This window comes from Magallana gigas, chromosome 9, assembly GCF_963853765.1.
Source record: "Magallana gigas chromosome 9, xbMagGiga1.1, whole genome shotgun sequence".
Taxonomy (NCBI): domain Eukaryota; kingdom Metazoa; phylum Mollusca; class Bivalvia; order Ostreida; family Ostreidae; genus Magallana; species Magallana gigas.
Window position 1 is genome coordinate 3,091,749 of NC_088861.1, and position 25,779 is coordinate 3,117,527.

Here is a 25,779-nt window from a genome sequence, read left to right on the forward strand (position 1 = left end):
GACACAGTTGACTGATGACAAAGAGAGTGTCAAGATTGTTCAGATACTGAAGCCGTTAGAGACTATCAATATTCCCCCATAATTACATACCTGGGTCTGTGTAGGAATGTTTAGTTTGAATTTTCAAAATTAAATTAAAAAAAGAAAGTATGTTTCACTCAAAATTTGACTCCAATATTCCAAATGAGTCCGAAACTGGGGATGATGTAAGGGAACATAGCAAGGAAAGTGAAAAGAGCGAAAGTGAAGATGCCACAGGGAACTCTGATAGGAGAAAACAGGAAATGAATGAGGAAAGAGAAAACGATAAGACAAGAGATGATATTTGTGATAAAACTGAAAAAGATAGTCCATTATCCGGTGATAATCCTTGTCGGACATTTTTCGAAGAGCTAGATGAAATTACAAAAAAATGCAAAGTGCCAGTAGAGAGCAGACAGTGGGGGTATTTATTTAGTGACTCTGGGGAAGACGAAGCGACGGGGGAACAAAGTGGGGATGAGGATGAATACGGCGAGATGACGGGCGATGACAAAGAAACCACGGACAGTGAATTTTACGATACCGACTTAGACGACCCGCCGCCCAAACCTTCAACGGAAGGTAAGAAAATTGTTTATAATGAAAGTACCTTTCCATCGCAGCATCATACTAATATATTTTATTATACCTAGAGCTTGATTTTACTAGTAGGTAAATTCATATTTTTTTTATTCATACTAAGTATAAAGGAAAATGAATTTGAGTTCATGGTGCAAGTGTATTTCATTGTTACAATTTAAGTTTCTAAACTTTCTTCTTTTCCTCGATTAATTTGTAGTAAAATATCGTGATATCTTCTTATCAATTCAGAAAATGCTCTTTTGCTGAACGTAGCTTAATATTATCGACTTAATCACTTTTATCATTCGTGTTCATTCTCACAGCTAGTATACATATCAGTTTACAGAATGAGAGCTTCTTCATTTGATTACTTTATCTGTGTATGTATATTTTATCATTTTTAATTTTTTTTTCATTTAGAATTTTAATAGTATATATGAACATAATCCCAAAATTATAATATCCCCTGTCCTCTTTGATAATCGTTAAGGAGGCAATATGATCAGGGTCATTTTATAGTTTTTCCTTACCTTCGGATACAAAAGAGTTTGAAGGAAATAATTCAATAATTTAATAGTATGTAAGTGTTTTTTTATTGTGCTGAACTGCCGATCGAAATTCAATATATAGTGAACTGAAAAGTTAAGTTTACAGACGATTCTTAAAGGGGCATGGTCACAATTTTGGTCAAATTTTATTTTTCTGTTTTTATTATTTGCAATGCTTTAGGAATGCATTTCTAAGAATCAAATGAAATTGGTTGCCAGTCGTTGAGTTTTAAGCAAGATACAGGGCCTACAATTCTTCGTCTTGTAAACAAGGCTCAAGCCCTGTTTTTGTTTACATAGGTTCAATATACCAGTAAAAAAATCTTTTTAAAGCTGGTTTGTCTATCTTATGATTCATTTTAAAGATAAATAAACAGTTCCTAACGATTAACACATTCATTTTAGGTCTAGAACTGGAATTTTTACTTCAACATTCAAAATGTAAACAAACGCTTTATTTACATACTGCATTAAAATCGAAAAAATAATTTTTGACCCAAATCGTGACCATGCCCCTTTAAACACACAAGCCTATATACATGTAGTAGAATTTCCATTACAAACCTCCATAAATGGAAATTGAAACGACATTGAAGTCAATATTACTTTACATGACAGATGACATGCATGAAATGCGTAAATAATATCAATATTTTAATACTGTTAGGAATAGCGGCACTGTTTAGAAAATCATATATACTTTAGTTTAGCAGATAGTTTGCTTATTGATGTACAATTTGATATAGTTTAAGTATAAGGCAAAGTGAAAATTAGTCCATTTTTGTTTTTTAGAATCTTCAATATCCTATAATCTTTAGTTTTAATTTATATGCTATCATATTTGTTATTAAGGTCTTCCGTTTCCAACGGAAGACCTTATAGTGATTGTAATGTTTCTTTTTATTATTATTATTCTTATTTTTTTCCCCGATTTTCTCAGAGATGACTGGATATATTTCCTTGAAATTTTCAGGAATAGTAGGAAATGGTAAACACTAGGGACGCTTTTTTCATTTTTTCAAAAATCATTTCCTGTCGTCCGTTTCCTGTCCCACAACAAAAAAGCTTGTCACCTCAAGATCTCAAGAATGGTAAAGACTTGAACAACGAAACTTTGTACGATAATAGACCTGTGTATGTAGATGTGTTTAAACTATTTTGTTTTGTTCGTCGTTACTTCCGGTCGTCACCGGAAGCACTTCAAAAATAGTCATTTCACGTAATAAATTTAATTTCCACAAATTAAATATATAAGTATAAATCTACACATACGTTATCTATGCAATTTTAAATCAACAAAAAAATTCTACTTCCGGTGAGATATTTCAATCATCTCAGGTAGCTGTTTTAAAACACATTTTGTACCCGCGAGATCTCAGAAACTATAAGTGATCAAAGCCCGAAACTTTCATGGATGATAGACATTTAATTGAAGATGTGTTTAACCGGTTTTGTTTTGTCTTCCGTCACTTCCGGTCCACACAGGAAGAGTTCAAACAAATCGAGCTGTTTATCAGTTTAACTTTTTGTCTTTGATATCTGTAGTGTGCTCGATGAACAATGAAATGCAAAGGGCAAGTATACAAAAAATAACTAATAAAATTTACATTAAGCACTTCCGTTTGTCCGTTTCCTGTCCCGAAACAAAAAACCTTGATTCCTAGAGATCTCAAAAACGGTGACAACTTGAACAATAAAACTTTGTTGGATGATAGACGTATGTATGTACATGTGTTTACAATATTCTGTTTTGTTCGGCGTAACTTCCGGTCGTCACCGGAAGCTCTTCAAAAATAACTATTTTTACGCATTAAATTCTTTTGTCATAGAATAGATATATAAGTATAAATCTATACATAGGTTATCAATGCAATGTTATATCAACAAAAAAATTCTACTTCCGGTGAGATATCTCAAATATCTCAGGTAGCTTTTTTGAAACTCATTTTGTACAAACAAGTTCTCAGAAACTATAAGTGATCAAAGCACAAAACGTTCATGAATGATAGACATTATATTGAAGATATGCTTAACCGGTTTCATTTTGTCTTCCGTCACTTCCGGTCCACACAAGAGGAGTTCAAACAAATCGAACTTTTTATTAGTTTAACTGTTTTTCATTGATATTTGTAGTGACTTCGATGAACAATAATGTACAAAAGACAAGTATACAAGAAATATTTAATACAATTTACATTGAACGCTTCCGTTTGTCCGTTTCCTGTCCCGAGACAAAAAACCTTATTTCGACGAGATCTCATAAATGATGTCGACCTGAACAATCAAACTTTGTGGGATGATAGACCTATATATGTACATTTTTTTAAAAACTTTTTTATTTTGTTCGGCGTAACTTCCGGTTGTCACCGGAAGCACTACAAATAATATGTTTTTCTTTATTTATTTCTTTTACATGGAATGAATATATCAGTACACAATCTTAGATGTGTCATCTTTATAATGTTAAATTTTCAAATAACTGTTCCTTCCGGTGAGATATCTCAAATATCTCTGTGTAGCTTTCCCTTATACAAATTTGATGCCCGCAAAATTTTTGTCACTGTAAGTGAATGAAACACAAAGCTTTCATGAATGATAGACATTTGATTGATGATATGTTTAGCGGGGTTTTTTTTGTCAACTGCCACTTCCGGTTTTCACCGGAAGGATTCAAATAAATCATATTTTTAACAACCAAACTTTATAACCTGTTTTGTTTAGTTCGGCATTACTTCCGGTCGTCACAGAGAGTACTTCAAAAATTGATTTCTTTTTCAATCTCGTTGTTTTACATGGAAGTAACGTCTGGATATATCATTTACAATACTTATCATATTAACTATTTTCTCTATGTAAGAGAAGCAATGTCTACGGTTAAATTGATTCATGTATATCAAAACGGAAGACCTTTTTGTTGCTCTTGCAACAAGAGTCTAGTTATTAAGGTCTTCCGTTTCCAACGGAAGACCTTATAGAGATTGTAATGTTTTTTATTATTATTTTTTTCCCATTTTTTGTCCACAAGATATCTCAGAGATGGCTGGATCGATTTACTTCAAGTTTTCAGGAGTGATAGAAAATGATCGTATCTCGAGGCGTTTTTTTCATTTTTTCAAAATCGACTTCCTGTCGTCTGTTTCCTGTCCCGCGACAAAAAGCTTGTCACATCGAGATCTCAGAAACGATAAAGATTTGAACATCCAAACTTTGAGGGATGATAGACCTATAGTTGTAGATGTGTTTAAACACTTTTGTTTTTTTCGTCGTAACTTCCGGTCGTCACCGGAAGCTTTTCAAAAAATTTTGTTTTTACGTATTTAATTTATTTTCCATAGAATAAAAATATTAGTATAGATCCTAACAAATGTCATCTATGCAATGTTAAATAAACAAAAAAGTTCTACTTCCGGTGAGATATCTCGATTATCTCAGGAAGCTTTTTTAAAACATATTTTGTACCCGCAAGTTCTCAGGTACTGTACGTGATCAAGACACAAAACTTTCACTAATCATAGACATTTGATTGAAGATGTGTTTAAACAGTTTCATTTTGTCGTCCGTCACTTCCGGTCCACAGCGGAAGAGTTCAAACAAATCAAACTGTTTATCCGTTAAACTGTTTTTATTTTGATAGTTTTAGCTACTTTGATGAATAATAATGAAAAATATGAAATTAAACAAGATATAAAAAATTTAAATTTCATTAAGCACTTCCGTTTGTCCGTTTCCTGTCCCGAGACAAAAAACCTTATATCGAAGAGATCTCAAAAACGGTAACGACGTCAACAACCAAACTTTGTAGGATTATAGACCTGTGTATGGATACGTGTTAACACTATTTTGTTTTGACCGGCGTAACTTCCGGTCGTCACAGGAAGTACACCAAATTCTGATTTTTAAAAAATATGTTGGTTATTTAGCATGGAAGTAACATTTTAGTTACAAAAATACAGGAGGTCATCCACACATGGTAAAAAAACCAAAAAAAGTTCTACTTCCGGTGAGACATCTCAAATATCTCAGATAGCCTTCTTTTAAAAAAAAAACTACCCCCAAGATCTCAGAAACAGTGAGAGATCAAGACACAAAACTTGTATGGATAATGGACATTTGAATGAACATGTGTTGAACGGGTTCCATTTGGTCGTACGTCACTTCCGGTTTTCACTCGAAGTGTTCAAGCAATAAAAGATTTTTTGTTTTGTTTTAACATTAGAATTTTTTAACATTTTACTCAATGTGATGAACAATAACGTATCATAGGTAAATGTACTAAAATACGTATTTTCAATTTCTTAATCACTTCCGTTCGTTCCTTTCCGGTCCCGAGACAAAAACCTTTTCTCAACGAGATATTATAACTAACAAAAACTTGAACATCCAAACTTTGAGAAAAGACAAGGCAATGTATGAAGATATGATTACTATGTTTTGTATGATCCGGCGTAACTTCCGGTCGTCACAGAAAGTACTCAAAAAATGACGTTTTGTCTTTTTGTTTTGTTTATTTCTTGGGAATTCCTTTACAGTATAAATTATATCCGTTTTTCTGTTTACAACAGAAATGGATCTTTTGTACAGATTTATATGTGAGGAACGGAAGACCTTTTTGTTGCTATAGCAACAAGAGTCTAGTTATTATTATTTTTTTCCCAGTTTTTGTCCACAAGATTTCTCAGAGATGACTGGATAGATTTATGTGAAATTTTCTGGAATGGAATAAAATGACAATATCTCGAGGCGTTTTTTTCATTTTATCAAAAATCGTTTCCGGTCGTCCGTTTCCTGTCCCGCGTTGAAAAAGCTTGTACCAACGAGATCTCAGAAACGGTAAAGACTTTAACATCCAAACTTTGTGGGATGATAGACCTATAGTTGTAGATGTGTTTAAACATTTTTGTTTTGTTCGGCGTAACTTCCGGTCGTCACCGGAAGCACTTCAAAAAATTTTGTTTTTACATATCTAATTTATTTCCCATAGAATAAAGATATTAGTATAGATCCTTACATATGTCATCTATACAATGTTAAATAAACAAAAAAAATCTACTTCCGGTGAGATATCTCGATTATCTCAAGAAGCTTTTTTAAAACATAATTTGTACCCGCGAGTTCTCAGGTACTGTACGTGATTAAGACACGAAACTTTCACTAATCATAGACATTTGATTGAAAATGTGTTTAATTAGTTTCATTTTGTCTTCCGTCACTTCCGGTCCACAGCGGAAGAGTTCAAACAAATCAAACTGTTTATCCATAAAACTGTTTTTATTTGATAGTTTTAGCTACTTCGATGAATAATAATGTAAAATAGGAAAGTAACAAAATATAAAAAAATTAAATTTCATTAAGCACTTCCGTTTGTCCGTTTCCTGTCCCGAGACAAAAAACCTTATATCGACGAGATCTCAAAAACGGTAACGACTTCAACAACCAAACTTTGTAGGATTATAGACCTGTGTATGGACACGTGTTAACACTATTTTGTTTCATCCGGCGTAACTTCCGGTCGTCACAGGAAGTACACCAAGTTCGGATTTTTTAAAAATATGTTGGTTATTTAGCATGGAAGTAACTTTTTAGTTATAAAAATACAGGAAGTCATCCACAGATCGTAAAAAAAACCCAAAAAAGTTCTACTTCCGTTGAGACATCTCAAATATCTCAGGTAGCCTTCTTTTTAAAAACAAACTACCCCCTAGATCTCAGAAACTTTGAGAGATCAAGACACAAAACTTGTATGGATAATTGACATTTGAATGAACATGTGTTTAACGGGTTCCATTTGGTCGTACGTCACTTCCGGTTTTCACTCGAAGTGTTCAAGCAATAAAAGGTTGTTGTTTTTTTTTAATTAGAATTTTTTTTAGCATTTTGTCAATGTGACGAACAATAACTTATCATAGGTAAATGTACTAAAATACGTATTTTCAATTTCTTAATCACTTCCGTTCGTTCCTTTCCGGTCCCGAGACAAAAACCATTTCTCAACGAGATATTATAACTAACAAAAACTTGAACATCCAAAATTTGAGGAAATACAAGGCAATGTATGAAGATATGTTTACTATGTTTTGTATGATCCGGCGTAACTTCCGGTCGTCACAAAAAGTACTAAAAAATGACGTGTTATCTTTTTGTTTTGTTCATTTCTTGGGAATTCCTTTTTAGTATAAATAATATCCATTTTCTGTTTACAAGAGAAATAGATCTTTTGTACAGATTTATACATGAGGAACGGAAGACCTTTTTGTTGCTATAGCAACAAGAGTCTAGTTATTATTATTTTTTTTTTTCCTTTTTTTGTCCACAAGATTTCTCGGAGATGGCTGGATAGATATTTTTGAAATTTTCTGGAATGAAAGACAATGATAATATCTCTAGGCGTTTTTTTCATTTTTTCAAAATTCATTTCCGGTCGTGCGTTTCCTGTCCCGCGTTGAAAAAGCTTGTCACCTCGAGATCTCAAAAACGGTAAAGTTTTGAACACCCAAACTTTGTGGGATGATAGACCTATAGCTGTAGATGTGTTTAAACTGTTTTTTTTGTTCGTCGTAACTTCCGGTCGTCACCGGAAGCACTTCAAAAATTATTATTTCTACGCATTAAATTTCTTTTCCATAGAATAAACATAAAACTATAATTCTATACATAAGTTACCTATGCGATGTTATATCAACAAAAAAATTCTACTTCCGGTGAGATATCTCAATTATCTCAGGTAGCTTTTTAAAAACACAATTTGTACCCGCGAGATCTCGGAAACTATAAACGATCAAGACACGAAACTTTCATGGATGATAGACATTTGATTGAAGATGTGTTTAACCGGTTTCATTTTGTCTTCCGTCACTTCCGGTCCATACCGGAAGAGTTAAAAAAATCGAGCTGTTTATCAGTTTAACTGTTTTTCTTTGATATTTTTTAGTTAGATAAATGAAAACTAATGTACAAATGGCAAGTATACAAGAAATATTGAATACAATTCAGATTGAACACTTCCGTTTGCCCGTTTCCTGTCCAGAAACCATAAACCTTATTTCGACGAGATCTCAAAAACAGTAACGACTTGAACAACCAAACTTTGTGGGATGATAGACCTATGTATGTACATGTGTTAACACTATTTTGTTTTATCCGGCGTAACTTCCGGTCGTCACAGGAAGTACACCCAATTTTGATTTTTTAAAAATATTTTGGTTATTCAGCATTGAAGTAACATTTAGCTATAGAAATACAAAAAGTCATCTACACATGGTAAAAAAAGTTCTACTTCCGGTGAGACATCTCATATATCTCAGATAGCCTTCTTTTTTAAAAACAAAGTATAAATAAGATCTCAGAAACTGTGATAGATCAAGACACAAAGCTTATATATATTATATCCATTTTTTGGTTTACAAGATAACTGGATTTTTTGTGCAGATTAATACATGAGGAACGGAAGACCTTTTTGTTGCTATAGCAACAAGAGTCTAGTGATAATTATTCTTTTATTTATTTTTTTGAAAAAAGGCTTGGTACATGAAAAACAAAAGCGTTTTTATTTTTCTAAGGAAGAAAAGCATAAATAATTTGCTACCTTACGGTTCAGGTGATGAGAACAAAACGTTTGATGTCGGTGAAAGGGAGAATAATTAAAGCATTCCTGTCATCTTGCTGCCCATGCATATCTATTGACTATATTGACTTAATATACCAATGCAAGTTTTGAAAAATCAATTCATTTTTTATACGTTGGAGAACACTGCCTTTGTAATAGTAGCATTAAACTTAACACCTCGCAATTGACATTATTCATCACAATTTATCAATTAATAGATTTATAGCACATATTTACTTTTTAGCTATGCGGATAGGTTTTGCATGTTTTTCTTTATTATTTTTACTCTGAAGATGAGTGAGGAGGGAAAAAAATAATAAACAAATGAAAGCAATAACTAATTACAAATGTAACTATTCCAAAACAATTTACAACACTTATTTAACCATATCCTCAATATAATGTAATTGTTTTTGCAACTCTCGGGAGGGTACTTTGCGCGTTAAAATTGTACTTCCCGCAGGAGTTGCAAATTACCGTGTTCATGTCTGAAATTTTAAGTTAATTGCTTGCAACACTCCAGGTAGACGTGTCTGCTTAAAAATTAAAATTGTCAATACTCCATGTACATATCCATCAACTCTCTCCTGGCAGTTTTACCAGCATGTCCGTTAACATTATCGGTTACAAAACGGAAGACTTTTACGAAATTTTGTTATTTTTTTTTTAATTACCAGATAACAATCAATACTTTGACATTTTTTCATCACAATTACATCATTTCTACTAATAAAGGTTTAATAAAACATATCCTACAGCGAATCATCATCCCAAATTTTTTTTTATCATAACATTTTGACATTCTATAACGTTTAATGTTTTTTAACCGGTTAATTAAGGTTCATAGTTTAAAAAACCCTTTTTCACAGAATCTGAATACGGAGAGAGTGACTTCCTGATATGCAGACAGAAGTATGTGGACGCATGTGTCAAGTTTGGGAATGTAGCTCCACAGAAGAGAATTCTACAGGAGCTGGAGAAAAAGAACCTGTCGGTGGCCTATCGGTGTCTAAGTGCCAGGGACATCAAACCTCTTTGTGTGGCTCTGGTGGTAAGAGTCATCAGATTCATTAAGGAGGCCTAATAACCACCTGGACAACAAAAATCACCCTTCAGATCTGCCCTAAACTTTTAAATTTTATATTTTTGCATGGCCATAAACTACAGTTTTGTCCATGAACTAAAATTTAGTAAAGAAAAATTCCAAATATTTTATCCTAAAATTTAAAATTAACTTCTATACTTTTATACAGGGTTCTATATTTAGCCTATATTGGCGCGACCATCCAGCTCTATACACATTCAAGGGACTGGGGCTGTATTTCGTGGTTTTCTAAATTTTCATAGGGGTCGGGAGGGGGATTTACAATTTACAAGCATGATTAAAGAATTAATTCCCTTTTTTCGTTTTTCATCGTGGGTGTTATTTTATGGGTGAGTATGATCCATGAAATCCACCAAATTTGATCCACCACGAATCATAATTCTTAGGTAATTGAATTGTTTATACTAGTATGCGTAATCTGTATCGTGCTTTTTGATTGATTTTCTATTGAGGATAGTTGGAGGGATAATGATCTGAATTCCACAGTGGTGTTAGTAAGAAATGAATTATGATTTGCTATATAAATCATGGTTCTGTGCTTTGAATACACTGATCATTACTGATGTGTGAATTGGGTGATGTTTTTATAATACGCGAGCTACTACTGATATCTGATAATGAATCCAGGATTCCATAATGATACAAGAGATGTGGCAGGGATATGTGATTGTTATCATGACTAATTAGTGGACAGCTATTATGATGAGAGACTTTCAGGGATATAAATGGTCCCTGATGATTATTGACAGAGATCAAGCTTCTATGATATTCGAAATAAATATGGTTTCTATTATGGTATACGATAAGGATATGAGTTCTATGATGATATACAACATGGATATTATATCTATTATAGTATACGATATGGAAATGATTTCTATGATGGTTTATGATATAGATATGATTTCTATCATGATGATATATGACATGATCTATGATGTTATTCGATATGGATATGATTCCTATGATTTACAACATGGATATGATTTCTGATATGGTATACGGTGTGGATATGATTTCTATGATGATATTCGATATGGATATGATTCCTATGATGATATATAACAGGGATATGATTTCTATGATGATATTCGATATGAATATGTTTGATATGATCGTATACGATATGGTTATGGTTTTTAGTACGGTATACGATAGGGAAATTTTTTAATGATTTGCTTATATGGACACGTTTTCTATGATAATATTCAACATTGATAACATTTCTCGTATGATGTAACATGATATGGATATGGTTTTTATGCTGAATACGATATAGGTATATTTTATCAATGGTATTAATTGATAAAGACAAGGTTAATCTGATATAATTCAATATGGATATGGTTAATTAAAACAATAAAATGCTTCCTTTGGTGATTCATACGGGATATGAAGGTGGTGATATTGCAGAAAAAATACACAACCCGCGTTAGCGGGTTATGTGAATTTTCCTGCAATGATCGCTACCTTCATAACCCGCATGAATCGTCAAAGAAAGCATCTTATTGTTTATTTTTACATCTTTCTTTTAACTAATTGATAAATTGATTATAAAATAATTCACTAAATTACTGTCAATGTACATAAGTACGTTAGCTGTAAGAAACAGCCAAATCGTCACTTGTGAGACTTTGAGTCTGACATTATCATGATTATTTCGTGCAGTCCGTGAACCTTCTTAGGTCGCTGTAGGTTACGACCAATCGATAAACAGGGCATGTCTATTTCAGTCCTGTCGGTTTCCTGTCATTTTCAACTGCTGTAGATTTCGACCAATCGATAAACGGGGCGTGTAGATTTCAGTCTGGCTGTTCCTATAGATCTATGAATTTACTATAAGTTTCCGTAAGAAGTAGAGGGAATCATACTTGGTGGATGTAAATATTTACATGTTTTTCTGCAATGTCACCATCTTCATATCCCGAATGCATCACCAAAGAAAACATTTTATTGTTTAAATATACAATATTTATATGTTTCAGATGAAGATACTTGTATTATTATACGATATGAATTGTGTTCTTTTATGATAATCACTTTGGATGTTGTTTCTTTGATGATATTCAATGCAGTTGTGGTTTTGTATTTTAATACTTGGTATTGATGTGCATGGTTTCTATAATGATTTTCGCTATGCATACGGTTTCTATGATGATATATGGATGTGGTTGATATGATAATATACAAAATATAGATGATAAGGTTTTTAATGAAAATTGATCGTCAGGTGGTTTAAAGCTATGATAATAACAATGATTCTGGCATGACCTTAAGAATCACAAGTGTTATGTCGTTTTACCCAGGATAATCTCCGTGTGGAGAGTTTGAACCTGTCCCATTGTGACGTCAGAGACGAGGGGTGTATCCATGTGGCCCAGCTGCTTACGGACAACATTGTTATCACTAGACTGGTGAGCGAATTCAAAAATCACATGATTAAATTAAAACACAATCACAGTGTCTATAGACACATTTTTCGTAAAAAATGAATACATTGCATTACATGGTCATATTGATTTAAACTTATTTTATTGTATACATATAATAAAATACATATACAAATGGTTCGGACACAAGTTCTGACAACTTACTAGGTTGACTTTAACATTAAATAGAAAAATTATTCAAAACTTATAAACTGTTATTACATGAAATAGAATTGTTACATTTGTATTAAGTGATATATACAGAATAAGAAACATGCACTTAAACTAGTATATTGAGCAAATCTACCCGTTTCGTTGGTATACAATTGAACTAATGAGAATAATTGTGGTCATACTCTGTGACAGCGTAATAAATTAACTACAAAACTGTATAACTGTCATGTAACGTTATATGTAAATGTAAGTACATTTACTAATACATGTGTGGCTTACCTGTGACTTACAGAACTTGAGCAGTAACGGAATCAGTCACGTCTCAATGAGGTCCCTGTCACACGCTCTCACCTGTAACAGAATCCTACAGCACCTGGACCTCTCAGGTAAAGCATACAGAATGTAGGTCATTCAGGTGTCATTTAGAAATGATTCGCTAAAGATAATTTGAATTTTATTAATAAAAATTATAAGTTCGTTTGTTAACTGACAAAAAAAAAATGAAGAAATGTACTGTATCGGGAAAAACTAAGTACCCAGGGCAATAAAACGGCGAGAAATCAAAAATGACGATAATTTCAATTCAATTGTTTCAAATTTGATAAATATCGTGCGTTAAATTGATGTTGACTTCAGTTGTTTAATTCTTAAATTGAGTAGACCAATTTCTGAGTGTAGGAGTTTGAAAACATTTTTATGGGGGAATATTAAATCCTTGATTGTGTCATGGCTTGTATATCAAACAAGACACGCATTGCATTTAAACTTGACGACACTAATCGATTTCACTTAGAAGTGAATGATTAAGAATTGTGTTAAATAGCATTATTTAATTACATTTCTTGAGATACGCTACCTACCTACACATAATTTACGTAATTTATTTTCTGTGAACTTGTGTCATTAAGTAAATTTCATATATCTCTTATCTACATACAAGTAATTCAATGTATAAATTTCAATTGCTATCGTAATTAAAGTCACATTCTGTTTCTGAAACACTCACACAAAAACAATCGTGTACTCATGTATATATATTTTACTTACATATTATTAGTTATCCATGTCCAATCAAGGTTTTTGCCCCTATATTTGTATCGATTGGACTTAGTTGATTCATAATAACTTAATACACCTGTAAAATTAATACATATTTGTCTTAAAAGCTTACTTACTTACTTAGGCCTGTCGTTCCGTGAGGAACATAGGCCATCAACAACAGTCCTCCAGCGTACACGGTTCTGGGCTACTCTGGCGGCACTGCTCATGGCCCTGGGGCCATAAAACTTAAACGAGCTTACTTTTGATCTAAGTCTCACTTTTACAAAAGGAACCTATACTGGTACTGTACCAGTTATCGGCTAAGACCAGTTATCGGTTAAACTGAGAGTTCGGGTTTATAGCACGCGACAATCCAAGATTTTTTAATTCAGTCGTCTTTTTCGAATAAAGAAAAGTAAGTTTGCTTGAAAACTTTCTTGAATATGTTTTATACATAAGCTTAAACGATCATTGTTTACCGCTGATTTTACATCTTTGCACTTTCAGCAGTGGGGGAAGTGACGTAATAAGTTATAGATAGAATATTACCTCTTTGTGATACGTTATTATATCCCTTCTTTGATTTGACATATAAAATCAATACATTTAACATATATAAACAAAAGGAATTCACGAATTCCCGAGAGATTCGTAGCACATTTGAACGCCTGATTGCACAATTATGTATTGAATATTAAACTCCTCAAAATTGGTGTAGGAACAAACTTTTATAACACTATCAAAAGTATGTATTCATCAAGCAAATCTTGTATCAAACTAGAACATAACATCACAGACTTTTTCCCAATAAAAATGGGTGTAAAACAGGGTGACAATCTTAGTCCCAACTTATTTAAAATTTTCATTAATGATCTCCCGAAATACTTGCACTTGTCTGCTGATCCTGTGTTTTTAAACTCAAATCCAATCAATTGCTTGATGTATGCGGACGATATAATTTTATTATCTTCATCAGCAGATGGTTTGCAACAAAAGCTTAATATCTTGCAAAAATACTGCAATGATTGGTGTCTCAATATTAATACATCCAAAACCAAGATAATAGTTTTCAATAAAGCAGGCAGGCTCTCTAAATCCAAATTTAACTTTGCTGATGTTGAACTTGAATGTGTCTCTGAATACAAATACTTAGGTGTGTCATTTTGTTCCTCAGACTCATTCTCCTTTGCTCAAAAGCAGCTTTATCAAAAAGCCTTAAAATCATTTTTCAAACTCAAAAAGGACTTTATTTCTATGAATCCAGACATCAAAACCACAATTCATATTTTTGATCATACTATTAAACCTATTTTAATGTACGGAGCAGAAATTTGGGGGTATTTTAATCCATTTGCTAAAAAAAATTCACCCTGGTTGTACAATGGACAAAATTTATTCCAGCACACTTTGTGACAAATTGCATCTTAAGTTTTGCAAATCGATACTTGGTGTACATAAATCTGCAACAAACTTTGCTGTTCTATCTGAATTGGGAAGATTTCCCTTACATTTTGATATCATTAGATCTATGTTAAGTTATTGGTACAGACTTGAGAATCAAAGTCAATCATTTCCACTTTTGTATAATGCTTATTGTGAATCAAAACAGTTGTTTCAACAAAATACTCCCTCCTGGTATGGCTCAATTCATTTTTTAACTAACAGCATTGATGGCACAAACAATTTACAGTCAGTAACAAAACAAAAATTCAAAAGAGCACTTAGAGACTATCTATTTAAATATTTTATTAAAGAATGGAATTCTAAATTCACTATACACGCTGACAAAAAACTAAGTTGCTACAGCACTTTTAAGCAAAATTTTGGCCAAGAGAACTACCTAAGATTACTTAAAAATTTTGAGCAGAGGAGAAGTTTAACTCGTTTTCGCATTTCCGCTCATAGACTTAATATTGAAAGAGGACGATATCAAGACATTCCACAACAAGAAAGATACTGTAATAGATGTAATGTCAAATCAGTGGATGATGAAAAACATTTTTTATTCTCATGTGATCATAATAAGGCATTAAGAGATACTCTGTACAAATTAGCTAATGACTCTTGTAAAAATTTTCAATATATGGACAATAACAAAAATTTTACTGGCTTATGACAACTGAAGATCTACAAGTACTTGTACAACTCAGTGAAATGATTCTTAAAGATGGAATATAATGGTTATAGTTATATATAAAGATATATTATGCAGTGTATTTACTTTGGTTGGGGGGGGGGGGGTTATATTATGTATAAGCATACTGGCTTGAACACTTTGAGTACAAGTAGACCAGTCTAATCGACTGTGGAGGCACCGTCCCTTGGTACTCTCTGTTTTCAGGCCACTTTGTTTCTGTATAGCTGTTGTATTCACTGATGTGTAAATCCCATACATATATTTCATTGTATTAATGAAACATTTTGCATATTGTTGCCTGGACATTGTGAGCAGTATTTCATTCATTATTTGTTATAATCATGATATTATTATTATTTTTTTTTTTTTAATGTATATGCCCCCTGAGGGCCCTTGATTGGTGAATAAATAAATATATATACGATTTGGTGTATTACCGTATGATAATAAACGAATCATTTTTTGAGTTTTGTTTATTATGTATCATGACCCCGAATACATTAGTCTGACCTCACAAGGGGCATAATTCAAACTACATTTAGCAGAGTATAAAATCAACATGAACACGGATTTTTACTATGTTATTATCACGAAGCCGATAACTGGTACAGTAAATTGTAAAAACTCGGCAAATTCGGGGCGTGCTTAAAAGCACAAAACAAGATGTTTGGGATTCTAAATAATGATATAAACTAACAGATTGATAAATAAGGAGTTCACTTTTTAAAGTATGTCAAGTTTTATCCAAAAATATCAAGAAATAAGGAATTACAAAAAGAAAACGTTAAATTTTAGCCGATAACTGGTACAGCGCCAGTAGTGGAAAAGTGAGACTGAGATCAAATGTGAGCTCGTCTAAGTTTTATGGCCCCGGGGCCTGGTCATATCCAGTGTCTTATAAGCACTTGATAATACTTTATTCATCTTACCAGCGAACAGCCAGAACCCAGTTTTGTATGATCCTAATTCTAGTGGTCTGTTTCAGGAAACAAACTAGACGATAAAGCTGCACTTCTACTAGCTTCCGGTATTGCAGTAAGTTGTTCCTCAAGCTAACAATGCGTCGTTTGAACCTTTGTATTTCTACCTGACTCATTTATAGTTATTCTGTATACTAAATCTTTGTCATATTACAGTAAACGCATATGTTTAGTAAAATAAAAAGAAGGATATATGAATATTCAAGGATGCTTGTGCATACATGTATTGGACTAATTTTCCTCTAAAAACAATATTCCGACAGAAAATGATAATTCAGTTTAATGCAACAAAATACATGTATGATTATTCTGCAGTTCTAGAGTTCTCTAATGACAACAATGTATATAAGGTATTCCATATTAATCTACTTTACATATATCAATCTATCTGTTTTTTGTTAAATTACTGCAGAAGAACTCCACCCTGCTATCACTGAACCTCGGCGGTAACCTACTCTGTGAAGACAGCGGACTGATCCTGGGGGCGGGTCTGGGTAATTCTTGTTTTATGCAAAAACCCATTACATAAAAAGCCATCGAACTTTTTGGATTATTATATAAAGATGAATACATTAAAATGTATTTATCATTTGCCCATCACATTATGAGCAGCAAAGAGTTTCACGACTTCATTTTTGTCAGAGTTCCTTGTTATTTTCCTTTCATGATTAACATACTATAACAATGCTTTACTATTATTACTATAGATTTATACTATACTTGTACCATAAATCCTATACTTATTATTACTATACTTATACTATACTGAACTGTACTGTACCGTACCATACCATACCAAACCATATCACACCATACTATACTACATTATACTACACTACATTATACACTATACTACATTACACTATATTACACTTGAAGCTCACTTCACAACACTTCATTACACTACACTACACTACTAACACTACACTATACTGTTCTATACAATACTATATCGTGTTATGATAATTATGACTGTTAATACTATACTTATAATATACTATTCTATTCAATATTATATTATTCCTAACTATATATATATATATATATATATATATATATATATATATATATATATATATATATATATATATATATATATATATATATATATATATACACACATATACATATTATAATAATTATAGTATACTTTACTATACAACACTATAATACTATACCATACTATGCTTATACTATACTATATTATACTATACTATACTGTGCTGTACTATACTATACTATACTATACTATACTATACTATACTATACTATACTATACTATACTATACTATACTTTACTATACTATACTATACTATACTATACTATACTATACTATACTATACTATACTATTAAAACAGTACTTTTACTATTAATAATATACCTATACTATACTTTTTCTATACAATACTTATACTATACGATACCGTACTGTACTGTAACTATGCTATTCTATACTATTGGGATGTATCGTGTGTATATTATATGATTTTTTTTTCGGACAAGCGGAGAATAAACGGATACAGGAGATGAACTTGAGCTGGAACCAGCTGTGTGGTAAAGGGACAGTCGGTGTACTGAAGGCTCTGGAGGTGAGTAGTGGGACCAAGGAAAACTAGCACTTTATATCAGGTGCAGGACCACCTCCTGTCTTTAGATATAAAAAAATGGAATCCATTGAATCTCACAAAAATAAAGAAATATTTCATGACTATAAATTCACTGGCACATTTTCAATTTCAATGCCTGAAAAATTGAATAGTGATAAAAGATTTCCACCCCGGTTTTTTCGCTTTATGTGAAGGGTCGGGGGTCATTTCTGTACATGTATATTAGTATACTATTTTAAAAGTGTGCCTCCATGCAATGGATACAATATCTATTTTCTTGGTCACATGCAAAGAAAGCACAAAGTTAAAGTAACGGTATAAATGCCGTCTCGGTACGTTGTAGATGAACACTACATTGACCTCACTTGACCTCTCCTGGAATGGTCTGCTGTACGATGGATCCGTGGCCGTGTCCAAATGTCTGAAGTCCTGTAAGACTCTGACGTCACTAGACGTCTCACACAACAACATCAACTGGAACGGTGCTTACGTCATTTCCAAAGGTCTGGCGGCAAACAGCACGCTACAAGTGCTCAAAGTAGGCATTGCTTATCCAGAAAGACAGTACATTAATCAATTTATAAGAATTTCTCAATTAAATTAATGTGTGGAAATGGATTTATGAATTTGTTAGGGTTTGCTTCACAAACTTTATTGTTTCAGATTGGAAACAACCCTTTGACTACAACAGGAGCCATGGACCTCGTAATGGCGGTATCGGGGGACGACAGCAGAGTCCGTCTGCTGGATATGATCGTATGTAATACATTCATTCATAAGTTGACGTAATGTTTACTAATGGTACAAAATTTTTTGGGGCAGGATTTAGAATTTTTACAGTAAATACAATTAAGGAAAGCAAAATTTCATCATTTTTTTCATAAAATTTGTTGTTGTATACGTACCAAGGATAATCTTGCAAACATGATCTGAACGTCTGCTCTTGTCAGTTATAACGTAATTCTTTCACACCAATATTTCTTCTTCCACAATGTGTGCAATCAATTTACATATACATATGTACAAGTTTTCGGTTTCGAGTTAAAATATGACTTGATTGTTTTATAGGACGTGGCGGTGCTCGGTGAGGCGGAACTGATGGCTGTCATGGTGATGAGTAAGCGGAAGTTCCAGCTGATCCACGGGGGCGTGGTCAGGACGGCGGACGTACTCGGAGAGAGAAAGGGTACATGTGACTTTTACAAGATGCAGTTACTGTATTGTTTTGTTTTTGGCATATGATACGTATGTCAAAAGCCAACAGTTTTGGCATATAGTTCTGCTACCGCCCCATATACCCGTTCGGTAAGTGAATAATGCAGTCACACATCACCGAATAGCACTAACTTTCATCCAACGGATGAAAAAACAAAGTCGACGAAAAATATCCCGAAAGAGTTCTTTTCATAAAAGTCGTTATCCCGTTGTCGCAGGCTATCGGTATAACAAATAAAAATTTAAGAACCGCAGAAACTGACAACAACAAAATAAGAGTAAGTTCGATTGATTAATTTTTTCACCTGGCAACCCAAGCCCTGGACATTAGACGTCCAGTTGGCACAAGAAGACGAAAGGATCGACAACTTTTGTGTTATCTAATCACATGTGACTGCCTCTGTCGAATTTAGTTCGTTAAAAATTTCCACAATCCAAACCTGCACTTCATATTTAAGGTCAGACGACACGTTCCTCAATTTTATACAATATTTTCCATTTTGTTAATGGTTTACTACTTCTCTGACAAGCTTTCTTGCAAAAAATTAGGATACCTTACCAGGCATTTCTGCAAAGTACTAGAAAATGCAATTTCCTATTTAATCTTCTTGAAAATACACTTAAATTGCTGATATAAAAATAAATAATACAGCACAGCGAAATTCACTATATTGGGGAACTTTGAACTCACAACTTGTAGAACCTACGCTCATGGCAGAGAGCGGCCACGGCTCTAACCACTCGGCCATCAAGGCATCTATCCATATACAAGTAAATTTTAATCATTTTAAAAATCATTAAAATCATTATAAAAATAATAATTTTTATTGGAACTCTTTATTACGAGGAGATACAAAAAAGATGCTGGAGGAACGTGTCGTCTGACCTTAAATCTTGTTTAAGTACTCTAGTCATATCGTTATGCCATTGAAATTTTTTGCGTTTTTTTTTTTTATAGAACGGGAGATAACTGCCATGGAACGAGTGATTTCATACATGAAATCTCTTGGATTACGTCCCCTGGAACTATTGCGAGCCTTTGATAAATCTGCCCACATCAATGTATCAAAGCGAGAGTTCAAAAACAGACTGAAGGTAAAAGAGAACTGACGCGTCTAGACCGGCATAACATACAAGAGGTCATTTATTATAACCAAAGATAAATTAGTTGATAACTCATGGAGCTTAATATTTTTATAATTGGTCTCTCTTTGAAAAAGAATATATCTGTAAATAAATTTAAACCTTATGCTGAAACAATTTTTGAAATTTCGTTGCAATTTGAACTGATCAACAATGATGCGTATTGATTAGAGAGCCGGGGTGCCGCTGTGGCGCTATGAGCTGGAGTCCCTGGCCCAGACCATCTCCTCGCGCTCCACAGACAGCAGCATGGGCATCAACTACAAGTAAGGCCACAGTTCTACTTTAATGCGTGACTTGAAAAAAATTAATTTTATCATTGTACTTTCATAATTATGTTAAATACTGAAATCTGATTGGTTTAGACCAGTTTATAATCCGTTCTATTACCCTCAGCGTTAAAAACATACTTCAGTTGGCAATGGGTAGATCTTAATAATTAAGACATTCAGTATGATAAAAAAAAATGTGCCTGTAACAGGTACTATTTATAAATTATGGTCTTTTGATTTAATTGGATTTGGCACAAATTCTGAAAACCTAATTTTCCTTCTCTGTACATTAATTAATACAAATTGAAGAACATACATGTATACTTTACTTGTCACGGTGCATTTTCTTTTAGACAATTGATCAGTCGTTTGATTTCATTACGTACTAGTACCAGGTAGAAATTTCATGCCATATGGTATTTTATCATCCATTAGTGATATCTTGTAAACAAATTATATATGGCAAGCATTGAGCTATTTATCATGTACATATTATCCCTGTACATAACCAAATATACATTCTGTACACAGGAAATTGATGGACGAAGTCCAACACCAAGTATTGAGCGAGAGAAACAGGAAAATCGCCGAGCGTGTCAAAAGAGAGAAACGCAGGGAATACCACAGACGTATACTGAACGTCAACCTCCCCCTGGAGGTGCTGTCCGAGACGGACGAGGAGATTCCCCGACCCACCACCACCCTCAGTGACAGGTCCGGCTCTGTGACGTCACACGGCCGCACTCTGTCCCGGACCACCAGCAAGAAATCTGTCCTCTCGCTCCCCAAGATCCCAAAGTCAGTGTCATCGCACCCAACACAGCCATTGGAAGTACTAAGACTTTGTTTTACATTTAATTTTTTTTATTTTAATTTCATCTGTTAAAAAATTGTTAAGGGTTGTTTTACAGTTTGCTGGCCATATTTAAGCAATTTTAAGGAAAATTTCAGGAAATTTTAAACAGCTTATGAAACTATTGTATTATATTTTTCTCGAATTAATTCCATTTGTAATTTAACTGATAGTTTATTTACATATAGGGTAAATTATTCAATAGGTTTTTCTATTTTTGATATTCCCTCCAACCAAATCTAACGAAAGCAGCCTCAATAAATTTAGGAATTTTGAAATGCATTGGGTGAAATATCTTATCATAAACTTCTTTATTGCTAGATAAAACAAATTGTCCCAAGCCATAGACCTGTTAAAACACTGTCTATGTGTGCGCCATTGGGCTGTCCCCATAAACCTGAAAAGAAGAAGTTAAAGAAGAGGAGGAAGAAGGGGGCGGCCATGAAGAGGCACCAGGAGGGGCAATCCTGGATGTCAGTGAAGATCATCTAATATCTCGGACAAGAACCGAAAAAAAAAGATTTTTCGAATTTTAATAAGAGTAGCCAATTAAAAGAAAATTGTTATTTCGTTCGACCTTAACTCTAGCTAATTTATAATTTGTCTAGCTTTAATTGTTACTGATGATATTCAAAACCGATGTATAGATCATTGTGACTGCGAGATAGTCAAGTACTGGAGCACTCATTGACATTCAAACACAAATGTGCGACACTTTATAAGATACAATATACATTAATTTTAGAATACGTAATCATTTCTTACAGACATTTCAATATAAACTTCATCTTTAAATGACGTTTTTCCTGGTATGCACCAATCAAGGAAAATAAATGCAGTTCGAAAATTTTTATTTAAAGAATGTAACAAATACAGCATTATCATACATGCATATCTGCAATTTTCTCTTTTTTTATTAATGCAGACTCGCATTTCAGTAGGAAAGACTGTGCCTTTATCTCTGAATAGATTGGGCTGCTACAACTTGTTCTTTTAAATAAAATTGATAACCTGTATGGATAGAGATAAGATCAGACATCGGTTTCCACAACAACCTGACAATATTTTATTGACCTAGAGTACTTAATCAATTGTTCTATTTTTATTGATAATAAATTATGAAAAATATATCAAAAGTGTTTTTTCTTCAATCATTGGTTAGACACCGCAGAGGGTACCTAGAATTTATCCATCATTTTTTATATGTATAGCATATGAAAGAAATATTCACATTAGTGTACAAATATACAATCAGTCGTGGATATTGTTCTTTGAGTTGTTTTCGTTTTTTGTTTTTTTTAAAGTCCAATCTTAAGAATGATTAAATTCTTGCTTAATATACATGTACGAGTATATTTATATCAAATATATCAAATTTATTATCAAATATATCTTGTCCCAGGATAATAAAGCAATCTGAAACTTCAGTCTGAAATTGCCTCATGATCGTGAGGCCTGAAGTTGTATATACTTTGGTGCAAACTAAGATGATTAATTTTTATTTATTTGTGTTTATTTTTATTTTTATTTATTTTGTAATTTTGATTGTACGGGGGTACACCTTGCATGACCTTAAAACGCCGTCGATATAATGAGTCAACGAAAACATTTTCATCTATTTATTTTGTTTCAAATATGTGGTAATTTTTAAATTTTGGCAGATTTTTCCGATGCATGGATACCACAATGAATGATGACTGAATCTGTATTTTTATCACCTATCTATTAAAACACTCCACCACACAATATGTTACAAATTCCAGTATCGTTACACGGGGAAGAAAAACCAATTTGATAATAATACACTGAAAAACAGAAGGGTTGTCTCTCTTTCCACTGTTAATACCGGCATATCACAACGCATCTCTCTCTCTCTCTCTCTCTCTCTCTCTCTCTCTCTCTCTCTCTCTCTCTCTCTCTCTCTCTCTCTCTCTCTCTCTGTGCTGCACAGATGGTACTCTGGACAATAATGATTTGGATACCTTATGTTTATTTATTCATATTTTATGAATTATATTCTTTTTTTATTTTGCAATCGAATTGATATTTGTTCAATATAAGGAATTTTCCTATTCCTGTAAATCAAAATTTGAAAGAGCATGCATATCACCAATAATTGAATATATCATGTATTATGTACACACAGGAGAGGCGTCAGGCAATATTCGTGTTTACTTTTCTTAATCAGCCGTCCTCACTGCTCAGACATACATTTATATTTTAACAGTCAATAAATACCACAGATGTGACTTCCGCCTCATGGGATAATTATATTGATATTCATTTTTTTAATAAAAAAATAAATTCGAATAAAAATAAATATAGAGACATATGATGAACTCAGAGTGATGTTACATGTACATATAAATTCTTCTTCTTGTATTCTTTATGAGAAACAAAAATAAAAACGATATGACTATTCACAGTTCAAATCAAGGTGCTGAGTGAATTTTATTTCAAAGTCTCTGACGCATCTATATAGGTGCATTCATCTATAAGCAAAGAAAGCGTTCCATTCGTTCAAGAACGAGAAAATTAAACACATATATAATATATATTATTTTAAATCAAGGCTTTTAGAAAAAAATATTAACAGCTGCAATTTACGAGATATACGATGGAACAAATTTTGGCTCGCAAACCAATATGTATACATGTAAATGTATGCAAAAAATAAAAATAAAAGATAAATACAATGTATACTAGTGTGTAAATAATTTTATTATCAACGTCTTCAAAAATGTTGTCCTTAGAGAAATAAAAGTTGTAATTTTCTTAGAATTAAATTGTTGACACCAATCACACCAAAATATGTTTCTGTAAATTGACAAACCATCATTTTTATACAAAAATATGCATTTACAGTAGAAATTAAAAGCTTTAAAACATGACAAACGGCGGTATGGCTGTTTTGTTTTAATCATTAATTTGTCTGACAGTCATGGAAACTTATTGCCTAGCTGTTTTTGATTATAGGGATTTTCCTTTGTTATTCCTAAAGAAAAAAATCCTGCCCCGCGTATACATGTACGCAGATTTAAGATATCCAAAAATTTTTTTATATAAAAATGTAAGTAAATTATAGACTACCGAATAAAATTCAAATAAGGACATTATACGTTATGCTATCGAAATTCTTATTTAAAAACAAAAAAACAATTATGCTGTTGTTTTTTGCATTTTACATCTTTGAAATATATTTCAATGTATATTATTTGTTTGGAACATCCTTCAATGTTGTTGTTTTTCCTATTTCTTTGGAAAACCTTCCAATTTTTATTCTATGAAGCACCTCCAAAACCGATAAACATGAATTAAACGACAGAATTGGCTCAAACCATCATCCTTTTCAAAATAAGCGTCCTTTATTCACAGTTTAAATTCTGCACCACAAAACCCTTCTTCTATAATCATCAGTAATGCAACCATATTAACCTCACTGTGTATTTGCCCATGAACGCAAACACCTGCACTCTACCCCTGTAACCCTGGGTAGTCTAATATGTTTTATGAACCCCAGAAAGACAACTTCCAGTAGACAATAAAATATAAACATTAATGGTTCAAATGGCGGTCATCATTTACTTGGCGCTTATATATTGTACACTGTATGGACGCGGGGAGTCGGGTTACACTTGAAATTAACTCATCTGTATTCCAATCACTCGCGAATGTTTTTTAAAACAACACAAAATTTAGCAATGCATAATTTTTTTTAAGTCTAATTTATTTAGTGATATTCGTAGTTTTACTCTAAACCCATTTACGCCGTATGTGTGGGAGAAAGAGAGAAAGAAAGAAGTGAGAGAGAAAGAGAAATTTGTGTAAGCGATTTGAGCTGCAATTTTCATGTCGGGGAATTTTATTTCAGGTTGAAATTGTTACATATGTACCTCTAAAATGACAAAAAAGATTATAGTTTATAAATCTGCCATATTTTTTTTTTAAAAAGCTATGCGAAAAAAGGCTCAGATTGAAGTAAAATTACTTTACTGTCATACTGTACATTAAATGAACTTTATTCTCAATAAACTGTGTTTACAGTGTAGAGAAAATATATACAAATT

General features: G+C 32.8%; 1 protein-coding gene across 1 annotated transcript; it reads left to right on the forward strand.

The window, feature by feature from the left end:
* On the forward strand, positions 1–22,811 carry LOC105348694 (leucine-rich repeat-containing protein 74A). The gene is made up of 14 exons (XM_034476871.2): positions 1–603; positions 9,624–9,805; positions 12,166–12,273; positions 12,755–12,848; positions 16,626–16,675; positions 17,033–17,114; positions 18,126–18,211; positions 18,573–18,767; positions 18,893–18,985; positions 19,298–19,415; positions 20,403–20,539; positions 20,759–20,853; positions 21,391–21,691; positions 22,034–22,811. The coding sequence occupies exons 1-14, from the start codon at positions 150–152 to the stop codon at positions 22,202–22,204; spliced, it is 2,166 nt and encodes a 721-aa protein (XP_034332762.1). The 5' UTR covers positions 1–149; the 3' UTR covers positions 22,205–22,811.
* The last annotated feature ends 2,968 nt before the right edge of the window (positions 22,812–25,779 follow it).

Bases quoted from the DNA above. Each gene is read 5' to 3' on its own strand.
- LOC105348694 (XM_034476871.2), top strand. From the start codon at position 150: ATGTTTCACTCAAAATTTGACTCCAATATTCCAAATGAGTCCGAAACT. The intron at 20,540-20,758 runs GTAAAAGAGAAC...CGTATTGATTAG, and splicing joins AGTTCAAAAACAGACTGAAG to AGAGCCGGGGTGCCGCTGTG. The intron at 20,854-21,390 runs GTAAGGCCACAG...TTCTGTACACAG, and splicing joins AGCATGGGCATCAACTACAA to GAAATTGATGGACGAAGTCC.